General features: G+C 57.7%; 1 protein-coding gene across 18 annotated transcripts in view; it reads right to left on the bottom strand.

Annotated features, from left to right (window-relative positions):
* Positions 1-1198: 1198 nt before the first annotated feature.
* The window catches only part of JAKMIP3 (Janus kinase and microtubule interacting protein 3), an 89428-nt gene continuing 71480 nt past the window's right edge, over positions 1199-19146 (bottom strand). For 9 of the 18 annotated variants that reach the window (XM_070781117.1, XM_070781119.1, XM_070781118.1 and 6 more), the window contains 3 exons: positions 17728-17931; positions 16230-16295; positions 14452-15746 (listed from right to left, as the gene is read on the bottom strand). In XM_070781117.1, the coding sequence (XP_070637218.1) occupies positions 15534-15746; positions 16230-16295; positions 17728-17931 (483 nt within the window). In that variant the 3' untranslated portion in view covers positions 14452-15533. The other 9 variants (XM_070781123.1, XM_070781125.1, XM_070781124.1 and 6 more) reach the window with 3 other exon arrangements.

Raw genomic sequence — 19146 nt, 5'->3', positions numbered from 1 at the left:
CCCACCCCCAACCCCCACCCCCAACCCTCAAGCCCTGCCGGGCGCCCGCGCGGAGCCGGCGCTGTCGATGTGGCGGGTGCTGAAAGCTCCGGGTCTGGGCTGAGGGCGCGCTTTCTGCCCAAGCAAAGCCGCTTCGCAACGGGGTTCTGACCTCCCTTTCAACCTGCAGAAGGAGCTGAGGAGAGGAGGCACGGAAAAAAAAAAAACAAAACACAACAACAGTTTTTCGAAACTTCAGCCACATTTCCAGGCCCCGTGGGCGATCCCAAGTCAGGCAAGGAGGCTCTGACTCAAACGTTTGGCAAGTTGGAAGGACAGAGCAGGGGTGGTGGTGGTGGGGGGGGGGGGGAATGATGCGACCACGGAAGCTGATCCTGACTGCCTGGAAAAACAGACTTCGGGTATTTCCCTGGTGCTCCGGTGGTTGCGAATCTGCCTTGCAAGGCGGGGGACACAGTTCCGTCCCTGGTAGGGAAACTGAGACCCCATGTGCTGCAGAGCAACCAGGCCCCTGTGACGCAACTAAGACACAACGTAGCCAAATAGATAAAGACTTATTTTTTAAAAAGCAAGTTCCGAGTTTGGGTGGGACATGGCAGGAGGACTCCCAGCCCGCCCAGCCTCCCAGGACAGTGCTGTCACTAAGTCAAGCCCCGCGGGGATTGGTTTGTAAGGAAAATACATCCTAGTCTTTGCTTCTGTTAAAACAGCCGCAGCTGGAATTTCAAAGCATAAGCTGGGACAACAGAAGGCATAAGAACCCTGCAGAGCCCAATCAACACTTCCTGCCCCTCATCTTAGCCCCACCTCAGGTTCCCACTTTCCCAAAGAGATCCAACAGCCTGTGCTCACCTCTGTGGGGTCCCTGACACTGAAACATGTTCTTATTCATTCACAGAAATTCACCATTCTCAGGGACTTGACTTCTCCCTGGGTTCTCATTTGACAAACAGCCCAGGAGCAGGCCTCCCCGTGGCTGACCCCAGGTGACCTCAGAGCCTGTCCTCCAGAGGAGCCCCCCCCATAACTTAGGACGAGGCTGTATGTGAGACGCCTGGGTTCCCCTTCCCAACGTGCAGAAGGCCCAGCTCTCCTTTCTGGTGTGGGAAGACACACTATCATTCAGAGAGTGGACACAGAACACAGAAGTGGCTACTGTAGCCGATAAGTCCAGACTTTAATACTTTGTGAGGTGGAGAACTTTGATATTCTAAGATTTAAAACAATCTTTATTAAAAACTGTACAATAATTTACAAATGAGTAAAAATTCTCTGGTATATATCATAGGAATCACAATACAAAAATATGTGTAAAATTCTGTAGTTAATCACCATACAAACCTATTTTAGGGCTCTGAATACTGTTTAGCACTAAACAGAGTATCACGTGTTTAGAGTGTGGTTATTAAGGAACTGCTTCAGGGACACAAACACTGCTTGGCACATCGCCGTGAGAAAACAAGTCCTCATTCGTGTTTGCATAAATTTACAATAAAGCTTTTAAAAAATACACAGTAAACAAATATATGATTTGATACCTATATGTACAGCTTGATTTTCCTGAGCCTAAACGTAAATCCATCACTGTGTTAAAACATACAGTCCATCTTAAGGTCAATGACGCAGTGATGGTCAGCGTAGATTAATGTCCAACACCTCCAAACCCACTCCCGGCACGCCCTCCTTCCTGACTGCCGGCACTGGTGTTCACAGCCGCGTAAGGCACTCAGGGTGTCCTGAAGGCTACAGGTTCCTCGAGGGCTGAGCACTTTAGGGAAAAGCCACAGTCCTTCAGCAACTGGAGCTTGAGACCACGGGAACGAGGTACACACACTGTGTCAACAAGGAAGCTGCAGCTCACATGGATTCTGGTTTGCACAAATGAAAGCACATGCGTCTTCTGGACATGGTGCACGTGAGTTCTGGTTTGCACAAACGAAAGCACGTGTGTGTGTTTCTGGATATTGTGCACATGGCCATGGTGATAACCGTTAGGCTGCACACTTCTCAGTTACACAGTAAACATTTCTGTGTTTCAACCTCTTTGTGACACTTCCTCTATTTGAAGAGCTAAATAGTGAGCCCAAATATTCAATTCAATACAGTCCACTGGTTTTGAATAAAAGGTACATTCTAGTATTTAGAGAATGCATATTATTTTAAAATACTTGACTTCTTCAGATGCTCAGTGGATTGGCAGGAAATAGTGACAAATATGCATATTTGTCTCTTTCTTCTTTTTTTTTTTTCCAAAAGCCCAACCCTAAAATGCTGGAATTTGTAGGCAGATGAACAGAAGGTGCCTATGATACATGAACAGAAACAATGGTATCTGAAGAGAAGACTTGGCATTTCAACTCAATGTGTGCTTTGGGGAACATGCAGTTTCAAATTGCAGTTTGGTACACGGATTACTTAAAACATTCATTGAGCCATTTTCCCTTTCCAATGCACATCCTTTTTACATACAGATAATAATGACTTCATAAGCATTGGTACATATTTACATGCTTCTCTTTCCTGTAGAGTTTGCCTCCTTTTAAAAATTACAGAGCTGTGATTGAGAGTCTGGGATGTGTGGGCATATGAAGTGCTCCAGACATATGTACCACATGAAAATCATGATGACCCAAATAAACACGAGGGGCGTGAATTTGGGTTTCAAATGCACACTTTGGGATCCCAAACGGCCAGCCTGCATAACTGCTGTTCCTGGGCAGGTACACGCGGGGCTGGGCAGGCCCTCAGGGAGAGGAACTGTGGAGCGTTTCTCAATGCCTGCATCGTACACTCCACCAGACTTCACTCTGGGAGTTCGTCCACAGCTCCACAGTGGCTTTTATTCACGCAAGTCTACTGTTTGCCTTTTGATTCTGACTACAACAAATGCACCAAGACGACGCAGTCATCAGAACAGGACAGAAGAATGCACGGAGGGCTAAACCGGACTTTGGACTTGAGACACAAAGCCTGACATCAAGCTCAGATGGGAAAGCAGTGGACTGGCCCCACTTCTTGCCCAGGTGAGCATGTAACTGCGGCTTTAATGACAACAGAAAGGATGCATCCTTCTCGGACAAGCGTTGATTGATCATGCATTGCCCAGCGGAAAACCTGCACCCGCCAGAGAAAAGCATGTCTGTCTGATCCTATCATCTTTCTCTTGATTCATCCTAGCAAATCAAGCCCGGTCTGGCTGCCTCTGTCGTCCGTACCCGAGTTGAACGTTTGCTCCAACACAAATATAAAGTGACCCTAACCCTTGCAGACACACAGGCGGACCTCCCTCCGCTCCCGGGCAATGCGGCTTGTGTTTCTCTCACACAGTGTTGTCTTAGGTCTCACCTGGCTGCCCGGCTCATTACCCAGTACGTCAATCTACAAGTGCCTCAAAAGAGCTCAACCCTGTGCGTCCTCTTCTGACAGAGCATGTGTGTGTGCACATAGATTCATGCACACACACACACACACATTGCATTACTGACAGCACAATCTTAGATCTCAAGGGTGCGAGGTCAATAGAAGGACCACCTCCAAGCCGCAAGTCGGGCTGTGTCCAAGTGCAGGAAGGCTCTCCCAGTCTGTGGACCACGAAGCTCACAAGGAGTGGAACTCACGCTTTAAACTGGCTTCATTGACGTGCTGCTTCTCCTCTGAAAGAGAGTGAAGACAGACGCTTTCTGTTAGTGTGAGATATCTGAGCCACTGGCGGGGACTCCAGGCAGGGAAAAGCTCTGGAGAAATGATGGATGCTGGCTCCACAGGTGGACAGTCTGGCCCAAACACCGTGCCATGCTGAGCCTCTGCCTGGAGATGCTGAGGGCTCTTCCCAGGAGCTGAGAGGCCAGAGGTCAAGCGCCTCATGAGGTTGCGTGCAGACGTGGCCGCAGAGCTCCCTCCCACACGGGGGAGAACGCCACTTATGCCGAGGTTTGTTTTTTCTCAGTACTTAGGAAGTGGGCCTCTGTTATGTGCCAGTTCTTTCTTTTCACCTTTTACATCTTTAATATTTGGAAGAAGTTAAGAAGGTGCTTCCCAGGATCTGCATCTAACAAGAAGGGTGGGCCATGGAGCAGCAGACTGGTTGGGGGGAGAGGTGAGGGAGGAGGTGAGGGAGGAGGGAGGGAGGAGGGAGAGGGAGAGGGGAGGAGAGAGAGGAGGGAAAGGGAGAGGGGAGGGAGGAGGGAGAGGGGAGGGAGGAGGGAGGACGAGGAGGGGAAGGAGGGAGGAGGGGGAGGGGAAGGAGGGAGGAGGGGGAGGGGAAGGAGGGAGGAGGGAGGGGATGGGAGGAGGAGGGGGACGGGATGGGACGGGGGTGGGTGGGGCATCCAGAGGTGGAGCCTGGGGTCACAGACATTAGAAACTCCACAGAGTATTTTTGGTTTTTAATTGTTTAACTTCTCAGTAAGAGGATATTCCACCAAGAAGAATGACCACCAAACGCAGTGGAATTGCAGTGAGCTCATCTCACTGAGTGTCACACCTCTCCATTGACATCTCTGCTGCATTCAAGTGACACTGCTTCTTAGGCCCTCCATCTGATCCATTCCTAAATAGGTTCCATTAGTCCATCCACTTTGAGCTGTTAGAAAGGACCCTCTCATTTTGCAGACGGAAAGACCGAAGCCCCGAGACACCAAGGGATCTCCTGAGGTTGCACCGGGCTGACCAGAGCCAGGGCCCTGGCCACCTGCTCGCGGGCCTCCACCACGTCACTGCCCCCTTGAGTTAGGATGATGACTGTCTGGGGTGTGAGTTGCACACAAATAAATACAGAACAACAATCTTGTGGAAAATAAAGTCACCCTCCAGCTTGAAGGGACAAGGTGACGGCATCCTGTTCCCTCAGGTCATGGGCCCCTTTTCCTGAGCCTGCCTGCCCTGCTGCCCTTACATCCACAGCACTGCGTCCAGGATGGGCATTCCTCTGCTCTCACCCAGGACTGTGGCACTGCACGTGCACACACACACACATGCACACACACACACACAGAGGCATGGTTTGCTTCCAGGCTTCTAGACCTCCCCTCCCTCCTGACGCACACACACGCACACATGTGCACACACGCACACATGTGCACACACACACATGCACACACACACAGAGAGGCATGGTTTGCTTCCAGGCTTCTAGACCTCCCCTCCCTCCTGACGCACACACACGCACACATGTGCACACACACAGAGGCGTGGTTTGCTTCCAAGCTCCTGGACCTCCACTCTCTCCTGACCCCCAGTCCCATGTCCTCTTGGGGACATGGTGTCCTCCACTCCTCCTTTCTCTAGCCACTGGCCCAACTTCCCGACTGTCCCTGTCAGCCCAAGATCTCACCAACACTGAAGCCGCGCCAGGCCCAGGACAGGCGAGTGTGGGTCCTCTCCGGGGTCTGCCCTGGGTCTACTGACCTGGGGCCTCCTCGGTCAGGAGCACCTGTGTGGGCAGGAACTGAGCCACTGTCAGCACAGGGGCTGCCCGCCAGGTTCGCCCTGGACTGGCCTCTGGGAACCCAGCTTTTGAAACTCTCCTGGAGTGAAGAGGTCCTGCTCGTGGGGTGGCTGAGAATGTTTGTACAAATGGTGTGATTTGCGGCAAGCATCTGCTTCTTTCTGAGGCTAGCATTTTACAGGCAGGGGGTGCCCACTTGAGTAGCCCCAATAAAAGCTCTGAGCTCTGAGCCTTAGATGAACCCCCCTCCAGCTCCCCAGCAGAGATACCACACACACAGCCGAGTTCCCACGACCAGGGGAGCACACTCCACGTGGCCTGCACAGAAGAGAGAATGTGTAGGGAGCCTCCTCCTGGGTCTCCTGGCCCTGCAGAGCCAGCCACATCCCTGCAGGACATCGCTGCACGGTCTGAGCTGGAGCTCCACTCTGGGCTGCGTCCTAAGACTCCTGGTGGGTCCCTGGGCCTGAGGGGGGCTCTTGGGGACCCAGGAGCCCTCCCTTCCACTGTTTTCCAGAAGCCTGGAGGTGCTTTTCCAGAAGCTGTGAGGTGCAGAGCAGAGAGGCATGGTCTTTGCCTCCGTGAGCACACCTGTCCACTTGCTGGGTCATCATTTATTTGACTGTGTGTTAGGGGCCAGGGCAGTCTAAGTGTGTCTTGAGGTCCACACCAAAGGTTTGTCCACAGCGTGAGCGAGCCGGGTAATCCCCATGTGCAGCGCTTCACAGAGAGGGGACAGGGCAGTGCGTGGGCACAGACGAGAATGAACGTCGTGGGGGAACGGGGACACAGGATGTATCGCTCCCAGCCCAGCGGGGCAGTGATGTCTCGATCAGGGTGGGCACCCAGAACCGCAGCCGCACCCTTCCTTCTGGAGGGAGGGCTTGCGATGTAACTTCTCTACTGGGCTGCACTGGAGGACGGGTGATACGGATTCAAGTGGTCATTCGAGTTACCATTCAGGAAGAGTGATAACCAACGTCATTAAGTGCGTTTATGTCACAGTCACCAAGATGGACGAAGGAGGGACAAGGCGACGGGAGGGCATGGGCTGGACACGACCCAGCTGGCAGCAGCGCTGTCTCTATGTTGGCACCCAGCCCAGTGGGCACAGAGACGTCAGAATCCTGCTCAAAGCTGCACAAGCAGAACTCTCATCAGTAACACCCATGGGCAACACACGCAAGTGCCTTCATACACACGGGTTAGGAAACAGCACGCGGATTTATGTCAAAATACAGCCCGAGCCACTGGCCCCTCAACTGATGGGAAACATGAAGTTGTTGGCAGGGCGACCAACCTTCCTGGGGTTGGAACCAACTGCAGGTGGGGGGCCTCATGTTGCCCAGAAATACGCGCGAGGCACGTGAACCCGGGTCCGAACACAGGGTGGGCCAGGCAGAGGCCCAGAGCCCACGTGGCAGGGGCGACGCCCTGCAGCCCAGATTTTTGCTCTCTGCCCCCAAACATCACCCCTACTCACAGTCCCAGGCCCTCAGAAGTAAGCCACACAAATACAAGTTCAATCAGCTTATGGGACAGAAGAGGACAGGTTAAAGCCAGAAACCCTCCGCATGAGCGCTTACTACTCTGGGAAACCGTAGCCTAGCATTTCCAACAGAAACCAGCAGCAACAGAACACGTGTTTGGGGCTGAGGGCTTCCCTCCCCGAAGCTCCGACTTGGGGGAAATAGGAAGAAACAGATGCTCTCGCCCAGACCCGGCTGAGCGTCCCCCTGCCGCCCGGTCAGCTCTCCGCAGGGCCTTTCCATCAACCACACAGAGGGGGACAGGGCTTCTGTCAGCGCACCCGGGCCTTCGACCAGGCCCTTCTCCCCGCGCCCCACGGGCAAGAGCCTGCTGCAGGTGGGCCAATCCGTTCCGGCCCGGGACGGTCCATGCTCACACCACGCCTGGCTCATCAACTCGACTGGGACAGGCCTCCCGTCTCTAACCCCCAGACTACGGGCAGAAGACCCGGCAACAGGCCTGACCCCCACTCCCACCCCCACTTGCTCTGACTGGGCAGGCTGCCTGTCCAGATCCCACACGGCTGCCCCATGCACGTGCCCGGCACACACAGAGACCCACACACACCACCACAAACAGACCTGCACACGTAACCACACACACAGGCCTGCACACACAACCACACACAGACCTGCACACACAAACACAGACTGCACACACAACCACAGAGACCCACACCATACACAGACCCGCACACACAAGCACACTCACAGACCCACACACACACAACCACACACAGACCCATACACACACAACCTCACACACAGACCCACACACACAACCACACTCACAGACCTGTAAACATAACCTCACACAGAGACCCACATACACAACCACACACAGACCTGTAAACATAACCTCACACAGAGACCCACATACACAACCACACACAGACCCCCACACACACCACACTCACAGACCTGTACACGCAACCACATGCACAGACTCATACACACAACCACACTCACAGACCTGCACACACACAACCACACACAGACCCATACACACACAACCTCACACACAGACCCACACACATACCACACTCAGACTGCACACACAAACCCGCACACACAACCACACACAGACCCGCACACACAACCACACACAGAACTGCACACACAACCACAGAGAGACTTGAACACACAAAACCACAGGCACAGACCTGCACATACACAACCACACACAGACCTACACACACAACCACACACACAGACCTGCACACACACAACCACACGCACAGACCCGCACACACACAACCCTTGGTTCCTGTTTTGTTTTTCGTCTGGGTGACCAGGAGCTGCTCTCGCAGTCGGAGAAGGGGCGTCCAGCTCTCCCCTGGCGCTGCCTGCTCTAACAGCGGCCTCTCTCAATAATGGCCTCGTGCTCACGCTCTGAGAGGGCCCACGCTGCTTAAACCGGGATGGCGACATGACAAGCGCCAGGCGGCTGGCCGTGGGCCAAGCGCTGCCACTGCACAGCGCAGATCAGGCAGCAGGGCGCAGAACGGGGCGGGGCATTGGCCTCCAGTCAGCTCTCCCACTTCTCCCTGAGACCGTGTGCAGATGTCCCAGCAGCACGAGAGAACGGCTTTTGCCGTCAGGTAAACACAAAATTCTAAACAGGGAGGAAAAAGCAGCTCCAAAGCCAACAGGAACCGGAGGAGTTTGTCAGGATCCCCTAATGTCAAGGCCATATACTTTGGATGACCCCTAATGACCACAGGTGGACACCCAAAGAAACTCCTGCACCAGCACACCGACAGACTTCACGTGAATGCTCACAGCGGCGAAACCCAGATGCCCATCACCAAGGTGGTGGGGGCCCACAAGGGCCTCCCGGAGCGGGACACGAAGACACACGGTCACCGGACAGGCGAGTCCAGGCACCACAAAACGAAGTCGCTGCGTGTCCAAAAGCATGACGCCTCTTACAAGGACCTCAGAAGCAATAACAGCTACACCTTTCAGAAACCTACGTGTCGGCCACAAAGCTCTGTCCAGGGCGCGGCCCAGGGGTCAGAAGGCAGTTACCTCCGAAGGGAGAGAGGCAGGTACAGGAGGGGGTCGGAGGTTAGACGTCAGTGAAGCCAGAGAGGTTACAAGAAACACCCACCAGGGCCATTCCGAGACCAGTGGCAGGAGAAAGCCAGTGTCAGGACACATGGAAGTCTGTGCAGCAAAGAGGAAGAAAACTCCATGACAAGGGCTGCAGTGTGCGTGTGTGTGCGTGTGTGCGTGTGTGTGTGCAGGCCTGTGAGTCTGGGAGGCACATAAACGGCTCAGCTTGTACGTCTTTCCTTAAATACGAAACAATATACAGAAATTAAAAGACAATTTCATCAGTTATGATGGAGACTATTACAGACATGGCTCGAATGAAGGCTTCCGCTAACGTGTGTCCACAATGCCTGTTAACTGTGGATGTTTGCTGAGCAAGACTGACTTCTCCCTGAATTTCAGCAATGACAACAGCCATCACTTCTGGTCACCGGGTCTCAGTGCAGCGTGAGCAGGCTCACAGGAGCGGGGCTCATCGGTATGCAGTGCCTGCTCCGGGAGAGCTGTAAATCTGCCCTGCTGACAGTTGAGTCTCACATCTCGGGATTCCAGACCCTGAGCTGGGCAGACGAGGCGCCTGGAGCCCCAGCCGCACCCCCAGGACCCAGAGGGGACCAGGCATGCCAGCGCGGAGGACGCCGGCAGATAGCAGCTCTGACCCCCTGCCTCCCCGAGTTTGATGACTCAGAGGTGGGGAGGACACTCCAGCCAGGACCAGGCTGACCGCAGAGCAGGCTTGGTCCAGCCAAGCAGAAGGCATTTTACTCAAAGACAGAAGAGTTCCTTACAGTGGGGGTGGGGGGAGACAAGAGATGGACAACCAGTTGCAAAAAACGTGCTTTGACCAAAACCATGCAGCAAATGCAAACATAAACTCAAAATGGATCATGAATATGAATGTAAGACACAAAGCCACGCGATTCCAGAGGAAACACTGGAGAAAATGTTGGCGGCCTTGAATCTGGCAAGGTTTTCTTAGGCCCAATACCACATAACCTATTTCTCCTGAAGCAAAAAACGCTTGTCTGGACAGAGTGGGTGGACCAGCTGAGCTTGGAGAGTGCACTGTGATGACATGAAATGGGGACCTCTGGGGAAGCTAGGTGAAGAGTATCTGTGCAACTTTTAAGTCTGAAACTACTTTAAAATAGAAGATTTTTTAAAAAGCTGATGGGAGAAGGGGGACACTTGCTTAGGAATCTGGTAACTTGTGATGTACATACTGCACCAAATGTGCATGGAACCAGCCCCTCCCAGCGACGTCTCCAGTGCAGAAAGCCCCAGGCCCATCTGCTCCCCGGCTGAGAGGGGCCCTCGCTGACTAGGGGGAGCATGTCAGTGGTCGGGGCTGGGAAGGGCGATAACGATACAGAACATCCTGGATTTAGATGTCAGCACTCTGCTGACAGCCTCAGACTCACCCTGGAGACTGGTGAGCCAGAAGGTGATGGGGGAACCCCCGCGGGGGTCGACGTTTCCCACGAGCTGCCATCCGTAGCTGCAGATCCGCAGCCACCGGCTCTGCACCCACAAAGCGGTCCCCTCCCCCTCGACTGAGAAAACGCAGAGCAGCATCGTTGTGGTGTGGCCGCCCCCACTGCCCGCGTGAAGGGGAGCGTGGGCCGCGGGACCCCTCTCACTGAACATCCGCTACTTCTGCCCAGGGTGAGGACGCTTTGGTGCCAACTGCTTCACACAATATCCTCCTACTTTGGCGACCCAGACCTCTCCCCCGGTCTCTGGACAGCGGTGCTGGTGGAGGGAAAACGTGCTTGTTCATGGGTCCTTGAGAGTGAGACCCTGGCCCCCACTGCGTGCCACCACCCCACAGCCCCATGTGAGACGTGCAGCCCAGTTCCATCCCCGCATGGTGATGCCCACTGCCCCGCACCAAGGCCACCCCAACACGAGCATGCTGGGAGCAGGAGTTGTTCAAATCCCGTCCGGGTCTTTCTCCAGACGTCCAAGGGAGCCTCCATCAACACTCAGGTCCTGGAGGCTGCCTGGGCCCCAGGGAGGCCGTGCCTGCCCAGCGCCCCGACGTCCGACCCTCACCTCAGGCACCCAGTCATCTGTACCTGGCCCTAGCCTCCTCCACAGGTGAGACCTGCTCACGGTTCTGGGGCACCAAGTGGCCTTCCAAGCCCTGGCAGGTCCCGCGTGCCACGCACACAGCAAGACAGACTGCAGAGCTGGGCTGGCTTTCCAGGGGGAGGCTGCAGGGAAGATCCTGAAGGGGCAGAGGCGACCCTGCCACCCGTGGGGTCCTTCCAGGGACTCTGCACCATCCATTTTGACACAGCATTGCTGTGGCTGTGTATTCATTGTCCTTCACTGGCTACAGGTGACCTCTGAAGCCAGGACGTGACAGTGGGCTGTCCTCGCCCAGCACTTGCCTTCACGTAACATGGTGCAGCCCACGTACCTCAAGGGACCCCAAGATCCAGGAATCCTGAGCTCCAGGGACCTCAAGATCCAGGGACCCTGAGCTCCAGGGACCCCAAGGTCAGGGACCCTGAGTTCCAGGAACCCCAAGATCCAGGGACCCCGAGCTCCAGGGACCCTAAGAACCAGGAATCCTGAGCTCCAGGGACCCCAAGATCCAGGAATCCTGAGCTCCAGGGACCCCAAGCTCCAGGGACCCTGAGCTCCAGGGACCCCAAGAACCAGGAATCCTGAGCTCCAGGGACCCCAAGGTCAGGGACCATGAGCTCCAGGGACTACGAGCCCCAGGGACCCCAAGTTCCAGGGACTGGGCCTTGAAGGGGTGCTCAGGTTGGAGGGCCCATGTGTGGACAAAGATGGGGGACCAGCCTCCACTCCAGAACCAGCCTCCCAAGTGGCCTTTTCCAGCCAGAGGCTGTGCTCGTGCGTTCCCAGCCGGGCCCAGGCCCCGCACCAGGCTGACTGCACGTGGCTTCGAGAGAGGGGCTTCCTTAGAGGAACTGAGTGAAAGAGCTGAGTGTCTTAAGGCCCCGTCTAGGGAGAGGGCAGTGGTCTCACTCTGGCCTCTGCTCTGCCTGACTCCCTTCTCTACATGGGGGTGCGTCTCGAGGGCCCTGCAGCCCCACTGCCAGAGGTTCAGCTGGCTCTGTGATGGGAAGGGGTGGGGAGACGGGGCCCCTTATCTCTCCTACAGACCCAGAAAACAGAACTGCACTCCCAAGCTGCCCCACGTCACCCAGAAACATGTAGACAGAAAAGCTCCCCAGGAGCGCCCGCCCATCCAGATCCTGACCTCGCCATGGGGTTGACCTGCCGGCTGCCCCAGGGCACCTTCAAGCCCTGGGGTGGGAGGAGGTGATGCCCTGGGGACACAGGGAGGCCTGCTGAGCTGGGAGTCATGGCAGAGAGAGGGGCTGTGCCACAAGAAAAGGTTTTGGAGTTTCTGGGCCCAGCCAGACGGGGTGGGCGGGCAGGTCGAAAGGCCTAGGGTGTGGGGTGGGGCTGGGTGGGCAGGAGGGGCCGGGGGCCCTCTTCTGCTGGGAGCTGAGCTGAGGCCGCCCCTGTGGCTCAGGGACATGCCCTGTGACCACGCACAGGCCTCTTGGCTGGCCTTGTTGAGGGGTGCCCTGGGTCTGGGCAGAGGACACCCACAATACATTTAGTACCTCTGGGACCACCCCGAGCCCACCTTGCCCTCACCCGCCTGCACAGACACCAGGGCTCCCACTGCAGGGCCAGCGTCCCAGCAAGCTGAACCTCAGAGAGGGCCGACCGCCCCCACCCCAGGAGGTGGGATCCCACAGACCCGAAGGTGAGTGGGCACCCCGCAGGGTAGGAGGGAAGGCGTCATGTCCCAGGGATGACAGCTGAGCCTCACCTGCTGCCAGCTGGGCGTCGGGCCCCCTTCTCAACCGCAGACCTATGGGCACTGTGGTCCTCGCCAGGCACTGCCCCTGGAGCACGAAGGCTGCAGCTCTGGACCGGGCGGCTTCGGCCGCACTGGGCCTGCCTCTGCGGTGCCCGGGTCTGCGCTGCCCGAGACGGCCTCTGGCCCCTGTGTCTCCAGTGAGGCCCTGCCCTGTCCAGCCACCCCGCCCTTCTCGTCCCAGCTCCCTCCATCAGCTCCTCGGTCCTCACTCTGACCAGTCCCTCGGCGCAGCTCAGGGCGGGGTCCAGCCGCACCGTGGCATTCACGGTTCTATTCCCACTGGCGACAGCGTCCAACACAGCAGGGTGGCCGCATGCGTCGGTCGGCAAGCGCCCAGGACCCCGGCGAGCGAGTTGCAGCGTCTTCACAGCTGGCCCGGGAGACCCGGGGAACCACACTGGAGATGCTCCATGAGCCGCCCGGGTGCCCTGGACGAAGGTCCCCGTCGTGGCAGCAGCCCCACCACGGCGTGCTGCGGGCCGCCTGCGTTGTTTCTGGGAGTCCGCCCTCTCTTCTGACTCCTATTGCGGTCACTGAGGGAACCAGGGGAGGCAGGAGCCGGGGCTCCTGCACCGAAGCGGCCTGGGCACCCGCCAGCAGGGGCCCCGCGTGTCCCCATAAGTGGGGCCGGGGGCTGTGTCCCAAGCAAGGACCTGGGGTCCGCAGCCAAGACCAGGCCTCTTCAGAGAAGCCCGGTCGGAGAACGAGTTCTAATTCCGGCTCATCAAAGTGAACAGTCCCCTGGGAGGTGCTCAGAGACCCCCTCTCTCCCTCCTCCTCGACGGCAGGGGGTCTGCAGAGGCCGGCTCCCCCTGAGTCTTCAGGGACGGGCACTCGCCGCTCTCCGGTAAAGCTGGAGGAAAGGGGGGCTGGAGGGAAAGAGACGCAGGACACAGGTCAGGAAGGTGGCAGGGCGAGAGGGAAGGGGCTGGAGGGACAGGGGCGCTGGGAAGGATGGCTCTGCTGCAGAGTAAGGCCCTCTGGCAGGGGCGGGTGGGGCGCCCACAGACAGAGACGGATGATGAGTCTTGTTTGGGAAGGAGGCAGTGGCCAAGCTTTCACGTGCGCCTCGGGCTGAAAGTCGCAGGGACAATGTCACAGCCTAGGATGACTGTGACGTCCTGAGTGAGCCCAGCTTGTCGGGAAGGTGGGGGTCCTGGCCAAATCTCCCAGCGTCACCCCAGATCGAACTTGATACACAAAGGAGAAAAGCCACCAACCCCCCAGCGCTGCCTCCTGCCGAGCTGCCTGGAGCAGAGACCAGGGAGCGTGTGCACACATCTCTCCCCTGGGAAGTCCCTCGGGGACCTTCTCCAGGAAGGCGAGCACCCCTTCCCCTCTGATGATGGCAGACCCTCCCCTCTAGGACCTGTGCGGGCCCTGGGTGTTGCCTCCAGGAAGCCCCTCCTGCTTACGGCAAGTGGGGGCTCTGCTGGTCCCCGGGACGTGGACAAAAAATACTCACCACACCAGAGTGCCCAGGCGAGCTATGACCACAGAATGAAAGCTAAGGAGAAAAACAAGAACAAAAATAGAAACTGAAAACGAAAGGGGAGGGCGGAGACATGGAAGGAAAGAAAGAAAAGAGAGTTTGTAGAGTTTCTGGCAAGAACAAACGTGTGACCACAGACAGAGCAACGCGGAGCAGCTGGCCGGGGGTCAGGAGTGGGTCCCGGCGCGCTGTGTCCAGCGGGTTAAGGGCTGAGCTGCGAGGGGCCGTGGGGACACCTGCGTCTGAAGTGACCACGCTGCCTGTCCCTGGGGACTGTGCTCTGGGGCCCCACACTGTCCAGAGGACGTGCTGAAGGCGACAGTCAGGAGGGAGCCTCTGCTGGTCACCTTGCCTCTGGGCTGGGGGGGTGGGGACGGGCCACCTGGACCTGTCGCCGGGCTGATGCTGAGGGTGCTAACTGGCTGTAATGATGGAAGTCTTACGGATGGAAAGGTGTGCCAAGTGCCAGGCAAACACCAGCACTCCGGGACAATATTTTGGTCTCAGTCCCATTATAAGTGATAAAGCACAGCCAACACGCTGAATAGATTTCACACTCAGAAACCCTCCTTTTGGGTTGGGGGAGGGGCCCGGCCAATTTAGACACAAGAGAAAATCTGGCTGCGGGGGTTGGGGGAGGGGCCCAGCCAATTTAGACACAAGAGAAAAATCTGGCCGTGGTACAGCTGCTTGGAAAAGCGGAGCCCCTTCAGCTAGATTAAAAGAGTAAACACCCAATTTAAAAAATTCAAGCATTTAATGCAAACAAATGCTCTCACTTTAAGATGGAAAAGGAGGCAGGGACGGCACCACCGCGAGGCTGTGTGCTCGCCTCTCCTCCCCAGCGCCCCGCGAGCCTGGTGCCTGTCTGCACCCACCCAGGGGGCAGGTGCGTCTTTGCTCCCAGGCTCCTCTCTGCCTGGCAAGTCGTGCCCCGCCCCTAGGGCTCCAGGGGCCTGTCGCGGGCTCCGGATTTGCAAGTTGCCACCAAGACTGTTCGGCAGATGGCGGTACAGCGCCTGCGGAAGGGGCCGGTTTTGTCCACAGGAGGGTGGGCAGGGCATGGGGGGACCAGCTCCAGGGGCTGCCGGGCGCGGGGGTGGGGGTGGGGCCTTCTGTACTCGTGCTGGTCGCTCAGTCGCGTCCGACTCTCTGCGACCCCCTGGACTGTAGCCCGCTAGGCTCCTCTGTGCACGGGGTTTCCCAGGCCAGAATATGGAGTGGGTTACCATTTCCTTCTCCAGGGGATCTCCCCAACCTAGGGATTGAACCCACGTCTCCTGCATTGCAGGCAGGTTCTCTACTGCTGAGCCACCAGGAGAGCCCACCAGAAGCCATTGAAACATCCTAAATCACAGAAAACAAAATTTAAATTAAAAATAAAATAAAACATCTAACTGTCCTAGAACTCAGGGAACCTCACAGGAAGAGCCAGGATTGTCCCCACGGGCGCTCCATCCATCTTGTTGGGACTCACAGAGCCAGGGGTTGGGGGAAGAGCTGGACGGGCCTCCCTGACCCCGTCGCATGGCCCCAAACCAGCTGTACCCCAGCACCCAGAGCTTCCCAACTCAGGAGCCACAGTACAGAGCTCTCATGAAAGGGCCCTGGTCACTGGCCCAGAACTACCCCCGAAGCTGGGACACTGAGGCTGTGAGAGGCACGGTCCTGGGGGTGGCGTGGCTGGGTCAGCGAGGCCAGGGTGTTCCCAGACCCCGCGCTCCAGCCCCTGGTTCGGAGCCTCTTTCTGCCCCGACCAGTGCCGTGGGGCACCGGGAGCTGCCGCCCTTCTCCATGTGTCAGCCCCAAGTTCACACTGACTTTACTTACCTTTTCCTCCAGTTCCTTTATTTGTCTCTTCTGGGCTTCTATTCTTTCTTCTAATTCTTTAATTCTCTGCAATGTTCAAAGGAGGAAAATCCTTAATAACCAGAGTATTTGGGAAACCAAGTAGGGAAAGATCTTTCAGAGTTTTCACCCATGCACCTGGTGGGCAAATCCCACAGAGTAGCTGTCACAGCGTCCGCGGGGAGAGGGTGGGGCCTTGGGCTGCCCTCCCCACCGACTTCTGGGGCTTCGGCTGACACGCGCCTGCCTCAGTTTCTCTGACGCAGCCTCTGCGAGTCTGTTCTTTGCTCCAACAGAAGAGCAGGCACCGCCCCCCCAGCCCCGGCCACACTCCCACCTCCTGCACCTTCAGATCACAAATCACTAGGCTAGAGCCCAAGCAAACGGTAAGGGCCCGATTCATGGTCCTTCCCAGACATCGCTACAGCAGCCCAAGGAGCAGCCTGAAGGGTCGCGGAGCCAGTCACGGGGGGCACTTTGCTGGTAAGGGTGACCGCACAGTTGGAGAGCCTAGTTTTCATTGTGGTGCAGAATCGGTCAGATGGACGTGTGTATCCATGCCTGGCCTGGATGCCTGGCCTGGACCCTGGATGAACCTGGGCTCTGACACTGCCCATCTGAAGGGAGTGAGGGGTCCTCACACTGACCACCTCGGATCGGACAGCGAGGGTCCTGGTAGCCAACAGTCCTCTGGTGAGACGTCATCCCTGACACTCATAGGACACCTGGGTTCACCAGTTTATCTGAACACAGAGCGCAGCCACGAGGCTCTTTCCAGGCCACGCTGCCCACGCAGGGGACTGGAGGCGGGTCTCACACACCAAGGCTGCTAGTCTGCCAGGGTCCCTCATCCCCCCTTACAAATGAACTGGCCAGAAAAATGGACTGGCCAGACTGGCCCAAGACCAAGTGCCTGAAGGTCGGGAGAACGTCCCCAAGTCCCAGGCCCAGGGACTACTCGCTGTCCCCCAGACAACACCTTCTCCAGATCTTACCACTGAGGGAGGAGTCAGGGAAGAGACTGGCATTAGGGGCCCCAGAAGGCGGATGTACCACCCAGAGGCCTGGGCAGGACAGCCCAACAGGCTGGTCTGGAACAGGCAGTCTGGGAGGACCCCCCATGGGCAAGGCTACTGGAGAGGACGGTCACTGGGTGTGTGTCCACTACAAGGACACCTGGGAGGGCTCAGCCGGTGGAAGGCCCTGGCCAGGAAGATATGGCCCTTGGAGGCATGGCCACCAGAAGGCGAGGCCACGAGAAGGACTGCCCCAGCCGGTCACCCCGGGCCCTGCGATGCCCCGCCCCTCCCGTAGGCCCCACCCCGCGGTGCCCCGCCCCTCCCGTAGGCCCCACCCCGCGGTGCCCCGCCCCTCCCGTAGGCCCCGCCCCGCGGTGCCCCGCCCCTCCCGTAGGCCCCGCCCCGCGGTGCCCCGCCCCTCCCGTAGGCCCCACCCCCGCGGCACCATGCCCCTCCCGCACCTGCTGCGCCAGTTGCAAAAGCTCCATGCGCTCCCGCAGGATCTGGGCGTCCCGCTCGCGCAGCTCGCTCATGACCTGGCGCTTCCACTGCTCCACCGCCACCCCGAGCTTCTCGCGCTCCTCCTCCGATAGCAGCTCGGCCACTTTGGCCCCGGCCTCCTGCTGCAGGGCATCGTACAGCATTGCTTCCAGCTCCAAGATGCGCTGGGGGCGGGAGGGGACAAGTCAGGCCTCGCCTTCTTCCCGGGGACTGCCTGGGGCCGAGGCACCCAGCCTGGGAGCCAGGACACCTCCGGACCAGCCCAAAGAGGGGACTGCTGCCTCCTGGACCAGTTAAATGATGTTCTGGAGGGTGGAGCCAGTCCAGGAGTACTTATGTCAAGAGCATCCCTTCCATGCGATGTTTAAGGTGCAATGAAACATTAGGGACGTTGGGGTCAGCAGAATTCAAAGCTGGAGTAGGAGGTTGGCCAAACGGGCGGTGGTCTGGGCAGGCATCCCTTGAGGAAAGACAACAAAGGCTTCTTTCTTTGCTCACAATTTCACCAAACCCTGGGCTTCTGAGTCGCTAAAAAGGAGGAAGGACGGTCCCCACGGGTTTGTCTGCAGTAACGTAGAGGGGCCAGGCTGTCGGCTCTGTGGCCCCACTGCCGCCTGTGCGGGCGACTCGTGCCCCTAAAGCAGCGTCAAGTCCTAACCCCTGGAATCTGTGAACACGGGTCATCTGGAAACAGGGTCTCAGCAGATGTCAGCCAGCGCACCTGAGGCCAGACTGGGTTAGGGGCCTCCACCCACTGACTCGTGACCTTAGAATAAGAGGGGACTGGTGACAGTCACGGAAGATGAGGGGAAGCCAAGTGACGACAGAGGCAGAGGTGGCGCAGCCACGAGCCCAGAACACCTGAGGCCCCAGGAGCTGGAACAGGCAGGCGGGCCTCCCCTGAGTCCTCTGACAGAGCGTGGCCTGGCCAGCACCTTGGGGTCAGGCTTCGGGCCTTCAGACTATGGTGCACACACCTGCCCCACGTCTCCTCCCTTCTGTCTGTCTGTCTGTCTCCCTGCTGCCTGCACACATGGCCTCACCTTCACTTCAAGTCCCTAGGTGCCCAGCCTCTGCCCACCTCACAGCTTCCTCTCCTCCTCTGTCCATGGTACACGACACCCTGCCCGCAGTGCCTGGGTGTGCCGCACTGGCCTAGGCTTCATTGCACAAAGCCCTCCCACCCCCACTTCCAGGCAGCAGGCACCCTCGTCAGCCCTGGCTCATGGTGAGGATGCTGAGGCGGGCTGCAGAGACCCCTGGGCGGACCACCTGCACAAAGCCTGCTGAGGGAGAGACACTGGGGATTCCAGCCCAGCCCTCGCACCCACCGGGGCTCCTTCACAGAGAACCTGAAATGCTGCCCGTCCCCGGTTCAG

The sequence above is a fragment of the Bos indicus genome, chromosome 26 (assembly GCF_029378745.1).
Source record: "Bos indicus isolate NIAB-ARS_2022 breed Sahiwal x Tharparkar chromosome 26, NIAB-ARS_B.indTharparkar_mat_pri_1.0, whole genome shotgun sequence".
Lineage (NCBI taxonomy): Eukaryota > Metazoa > Chordata > Mammalia > Artiodactyla > Bovidae > Bos > Bos indicus.
Note: the sequence above shows the minus strand (reverse complement) of the source record. Positions and strands in the feature narration are given on the sequence as shown.